The following is a 6,230-nucleotide window of genomic DNA, read 5'->3' on the forward strand; positions in this document are numbered from 1 at the left end:
GACCGCAGATAGCAGCTAACAGCTAGCAGCTAGCAGCTAACAGGCCAAGTTACCCACCGGCAGGATCAAGACAGGGTAGGTGAATTTAAACAATGTCTGAGTTTAAAACGCATCTTGTTGTTACGTTAGGGCCCTGTTCATGAGGCAAAGATATATTAATTGCATTTTGTGTCTGTTAAGAGGCACAAAAGCACTCTAAAACTTGCCCCAACAACTTCCGTTTTCCATAGGAAATGAATGGGATTTTTTTTTTTATTTAAATAAAATGGGAGGTGTAAAATATTAATTTATAGTGAGGTGTGTCTTATTAGTACCACATACCATACCACACTCCCTTCCTCTTCACCCTCTTCACCTTGGACTTCAACTATTGCACTGAGTCTTGCCACCTTCAGAAGTTTTCTGATGACTCAGCAATAGTTGGCTGCATAGAAAAGGGTGATGAGAATGAATATAGGACTGTTGTGGACAACTTTGTCACTTGGAGTGAGCTGAACCATCTGCAGCTCAACGTGACAAAAACTAAGGAGCTCGTAGTGGATCTGAGGAGGGCGAAATCATCTGAGACCCCTGTTTCCATCCAGGGGGTCCCTGTGGACACTGTTGAGGAGTACAAGTATCTGGGGATGTACTTCAATAATAAGCTGGACTGGACTAGAAACGCCGAGGCTGTCTACAAAAAGGGCCAAAGTCGACTCTTTTTCCTCAGGAGGCTGAGGTCCTTTAACATCTGTCGGACGATGCTGAGGATGTTCTATCAGTCTGTTGTGGCCAGTGCTATCTTCTTTGCTGTCACATGCTGGGGCAGTGGGATGAAGGTCGCAGACACCAACAGACTAAACAAACTGATCAGGAGGGCTGGTGATGTCGTGGGGGAGGAACTGGACACACTGACAATCGTGGCTGAGAGGAGGATGCTGTCCAGGCTTCAGTCCATCTTGGATAATGTCTCACACCCTCTCTACGACACACTGGCCCAGCAGAGGAGCACCTTCAGCAGAAGACTCCTCTTACCCAGATGCACCACAGAGCGCCACAGGAAATCGTTCCTGCCTGTGGTCATTAAACTTTACAATGCCTCCCTCGGAGAGTCGAGCACTCCTTCTCTGTAATCTCTCAAACATATATCATTTCTCTTTTTTATTGCACTTTTTGCACATTAACACTGTACATTTGATCTTTTATATATTATGATTGTGTATTTATTTTTAATATTATATATGTTATAGTCTGGATAATATATTTTGTTTGTATATGTTGTTTGTATATCTGGAGTTGTAACAAAAATAATTTCCCCCTGGGATTATTAAAGTATTTCTGATTCCGATTCTGATTCTGATAGCAGAACATGTCTGCATTTGTCTGGGGTGTTTGGGTCCCATAACTTGGACGCTATTGAGCAAAAAGCTTTTTTCCATAGGAAATGAATGGGAATTTAAAAAAAAAAAAAAAAAAAGTAAATAAAATAGTAGGTGCAAAATATTAATTTATAGTTAGGTGTATCTTATTAGTACCACATTGTAGAACAGCTCTGCATTGGCCTGGGGTGTTTAGAACATCTGATATACAAGCGGAAATAAATGAAGTTCAGAACATCCCTATGTAAAAACCAAGCAGTTAGGAGTAAATGGGTGTCCTATATTTTTCTGCCAAGACTGAGTGAAAGCACAGCAGGCACTGCTGATGAACCCAAAATGAATTTCCGAATATCTGTCGAATATCCAACATCAAACTAACTTCACCACGGTCCGCAACCCCACTGCGGGCTTCTGTGTGTGGCACTTCCTTGTTCTGAAGTGTAGACGAAAACTTTTCAACCTACGGGCACGTCCGGACTTTTGTGACTTGTATTTCTTCAAACGAGCTGACTTTTATGTTAAATGTTCGAACCAAAGTTCTAGCTAGCCAACTAATCATTCCTCGCTCCGAGCTGACTGAAGTTAGAAGTTATTATGGCTGACAACAGAGAAGAGGAGAGAGAGGACGGAGAGGAGCCTCAGGGCGCCGTGGGTGGGGAAGGTATGTAACGTTAAAGCTGGCAGGTGTGAACAAGCTAACGTATAACGTTAGCGGCCTTTCTCTTAAAAAACTTATTTCGTTGAATCCCCCTGAATATTAGTATGGTAGGTACCAGGGTCGTCACAGTTTCTTATAAAGAACGTAAGAACCGGTGTGTGTCGAAGTCTTTTACCCCGTCGATATGCTGTTTCCCTCTATCTTGACCTAAGCATAACCCCAACCCGTCGTTTATTGTGGTGAACGTGACTCCAACCTCGCTCAAACCCCAACCAGTTATTGTCTGTGCTACGACTTACCATAACCTCATCTAAGCCCTGGTCGGCAGGGTGGCGCTTTGGAAACACCACTCTTCGGGAGGAAACCCCTAGCTAGTTATCTAAATGGGGAACGCAACTATCAGCTTGCTGAGTTGTGTAGGCTACGTTAAGACTACTGGAGATTTAAAATACTTCCTGTGTCCTGTGGTTATTCAAAAAAGTCATTACATATCAACAAGATACTGTAGCTTGCTGGAGGAAGTGTTGAGATGAGTTAATGTGATGTATGCCGATTTAATGTCTGCATTATGAAGAATAATACAGGCCTATATGTCTCCTTTAGCCGGTAACCTAAGTGCAGCTGGTGACAAACAAGGTAATAAACAGTCAGGAGGGGAGTCCGGGCAGTGTGAGTCAGAGTGTAGCTATGCCTGTCCCTGGGGCTGTCCTCTAAAGTTTGAACGGGGCGTCAGACTTTATTTGATGTAGCCTACGGTTACATGAACAAATATGAGAGCCAACAACATTACAAGCTACGTGACTGTCTTAACAACGCATACTACCACTTAATTATGGGGTTAGAGGCTAGACGGGACTGGAGATGGCACTATGACAGAATTCCCGCTGATAGCATTGGAATGGAAGCACTGCTACTTGGGCGGAGTGATTATTACTCCAACTCTGAGCGAACTCTCTGCTCCTCACCAAGGGGCTTCTCAAGTGCTACGTGCAAATCACTCCGCCCAAGTAGCAGAAGTAGCAGTGCTTCGCCTTCTGAGAATATAGTTCCCAGTATGTATACGGTTAGAAGATGGCTGTGTCTCATGTGACCTTGTTATTTGTACACGCTGTGACTATACACATCACAACGTGTAAATAGGAAAATGTTGGCGTTATTTTGTCACTTATTGGGAGCAGTAGGCTAGATGGAGCCAGTTACCTCCAGGATCTGTGCTAAGCTAGGCTAGCTCTGGGTGCGTCAGACAGAGTTACGACTAGCACGGAGATGAGAAGGGTATGTATGGGGGGGACAATAAACATAAAATTAAAGCGCAATTATTGAAGGGGACATACGCATACAAAATTGTACTTGTATAGGATATGTGTAGTTGTGGAACTCCAGTAAGCAGGCTGGCACTCACCCGCCATTAGCATTCCATTGACTGCCATTCATTTTGACATCACTTTGACAGCGAATAACTTTACATCTGAAGCGTTTAAAGACTCTATTTTTCCATTGTTTATTTCTAAAGAAACACGACAATGTATAAAAGGACTTCTGTGTAGTTAACGTATAGGGAGAAACCAAGCAGTGGACCAAACCCCTATGAGGCAAGGGAGGGGGGGAACTCAAAATGTTTCTAAACTTAAAAAAATGTTTTGCCCTGTTTGTATTGTTTTATTACTTACTCCACTATTTGATGTATATATTATGTACAATACACAGTGTGGTTTTAATTATATTTTTACAGGGTGGGGGGGACACAACCCTCAGATGTGGTTAGTCTTGACCCCCCCCCCCCCGCACTTTCGTCTTGTAGCCTACACAAAATAAGACACCAAACATAATCCAACATGAATCAACATATCTTGTTAAAACAATAAACTTTTCACATGATACCATGATAAGTTGGTAAGCGTTTATAAAAAAAAACTATTTTCTTGTTTTGAATTTGAAAGGAATATGACAATTTTTTTTTCCTATTCATTTCAACAAACAGTGAAGTGCGTATGATTGAAATGATGGTGGGTTTTAATCAATCTTGTTGTTTCAGATGTAATTGACGATCCTATCATGGAGCGAGGAGCAGTGATCCTTAGAGGGTAAGTCTCATCTTTACAACTTGAATAAGACTAAACTTAAAGGTCCAATATGTAATATTTGTACTGTAATAAATCCAAAAATTACACCAATGCCTCATCAGATATTAAGGAAACATGTTAAACTGAAATACTAGATTTTCTGACAACAATGCTAATGTCAGTATTTTTTCTTTTTGAAATTTACATTCCGTGACGGAATTTCTGTTTATGTTTTGATCTGTGTGTTGTTATCAACGGCCCAGTTTGACAGGCAGGCCGGGTTGCCAGATATACCTGTAAAAACGTAAACCCAGCGCGCTACAGCTGTAACGGTAGTACAGCCATGAAAGCAGCAAACAAACAAACAGGATCAACGGAGATAGATTTCTACATGACATAAAAAAAAGAAAACAGCATGTTTCTAACAGTTGCGTGACCAGAGACGTAACAACCCCCTGGTAAATATTGGAGATGTATTTGAAAGATGGAGACAGCTTAGAGCCCAAAAGGACGCAGAGTTGGCTTATTTTCTCCTGAACAGGTAAGCATTAGCTTCAGGCTAATTTATCACAGCTACTAGGGATGGGCATTTTTTGTCATTTCAACATTTGTGTACGCACATTGAATTATATAGCTAGAATACCCGAGTTGGTTACTCGCAAAAACAATTGAGACATAGCCAGTAAAGTGATCCCGACTGGTCCTGGCTAACGCCGCCATGCTAACCCTGCTAACGTTACCGGGAGGACCAGGCAAGCAGCCCATGGCTGTTTACAACGTGTAGTTCAGCGGCTGCAGCCGACAACGGTGAGTTATTTTAAGCCACGAGAGGGGGGCTGTAAATCGGAAAGAGAGGACTGTGAGTTTGCAGTGTGTTTAGCGATTGTTGCCATAATTCTAAGCCAATGAAGTGTGTTCCGTCGGCAAGGTAGTGGTATTTTTAGCGTTTCGTATTGTAATTCTAAGCCGAGGAAGTGTGCCTGACTGGCGTGTGGAGAGGACAGTGAGGTTGTTGTGTTTTTAGCGGTTCATACTGTAATTTTAAGCCAGAAAAGTGTGTCTGTCAGTTGGTTACAGAGCTCCGCGTGAGCACGGGCTTTTATGACTGTCAATATAGCCAGCATCTAACGTTAGCTACTCGGCTGTGCTGTGGAGTAATGTCTGGCTATGTGAGACTAGCATCTAACGTTAGCTACTTCGCTGTGCTGTGGAGTAATGTCTGGCTATGTGAGAAAAGCGTCTAGCAACATTGTTGTGAATGCTGCGGTCTCAGCCTGGCAACCTCCGTGAACTTCGAGTCTGGGCAGGAGGGGGCGGGGGAGACGACTCTCCAGTATTTTGAATTGGTAGTGCAGTAACTATTTTAACCGCTAGCTGCCAGTATTACATACAATATTACATATTGCACCTTTAATTTATACGGCACTTTAAAAGAAAAGTTAAGTTAGTGCTTTGCATGGTTGTACCAGAAATAAACATGAAATACAATGAATAACAATAATCCTTCCCGAGATCAGGTTGAGAGAGAGAAAAAAGATTTTTGGAGATTTGGAGACTATTCTTCTTTATATTCTGTTGATAAAAACATAATTGAACAGATTTTATATATTTATCCCTATATTTTAACTTGCACTATTTTATGTCTCATGTCTTAGATTCTCATGTAGATGATTTTCTGTATTTTCTTTTTTTTTAAGATAATGTTTTTGGGCATTTTTGGCCTTTATTTTGACAGGACAGCTGAAGACATGGGGGGGGGGATGACATGAAGCAAAGGGCCGCAGTTCAGAGGCGAACCCGGGCCCGCTGCGTCAATGAGAAAATCTCTCTCTCTATATATATATATATATATATATATATATATATATATATATATGGGCATCCCCGCTCTACCAAGCGCCCGTGATTTTCTGTTCTGTACAACTTTAATTTGCATTAAAGTGCTGCTTCTGTATTTCTTGTGCATAAATAACTTGAAACTAGATTTTGAATCAAATCATGACCCCAAGAATCAGAATTGAATTGTGAGATACCAAAAGATTCACACCCCCACTAAATTATAACCCATTGAACGCTCCACCTACATAAACACTTTCCCGCAATCAACGGTGGCGTCAGTACCTCGACCAAAAATTCTAAGGTTCGGCAGAA

General features: G+C 41.7%; 1 protein-coding gene across 1 annotated transcript in view; it reads left to right on the top strand.

The window, feature by feature from the left end:
* Positions 1-1,728: 1,728 nt before the first annotated feature.
* Positions 1,729-6,230, top strand: part of zgc:153993 (apoptosis regulator BAX) — a 14,971-nt gene continuing 10,469 nt past the window's right edge. The window contains exons 1-2 of the mRNA XM_028585418.1: positions 1,729-2,019; positions 4,052-4,100. Of these exons, the coding sequence (XP_028441219.1) occupies positions 1,953-2,019; positions 4,052-4,100 (116 nt within the window). The 5' untranslated portion in view covers positions 1,729-1,952. The remainder of the gene's footprint in view (positions 2,020-4,051; positions 4,101-6,230) is intronic.

The sequence above is a fragment of the Perca flavescens genome, chromosome 1 (genome assembly GCF_004354835.1).
Source record: "Perca flavescens isolate YP-PL-M2 chromosome 1, PFLA_1.0, whole genome shotgun sequence".
Lineage (NCBI taxonomy): Eukaryota > Metazoa > Chordata > Actinopteri > Perciformes > Percidae > Perca > Perca flavescens.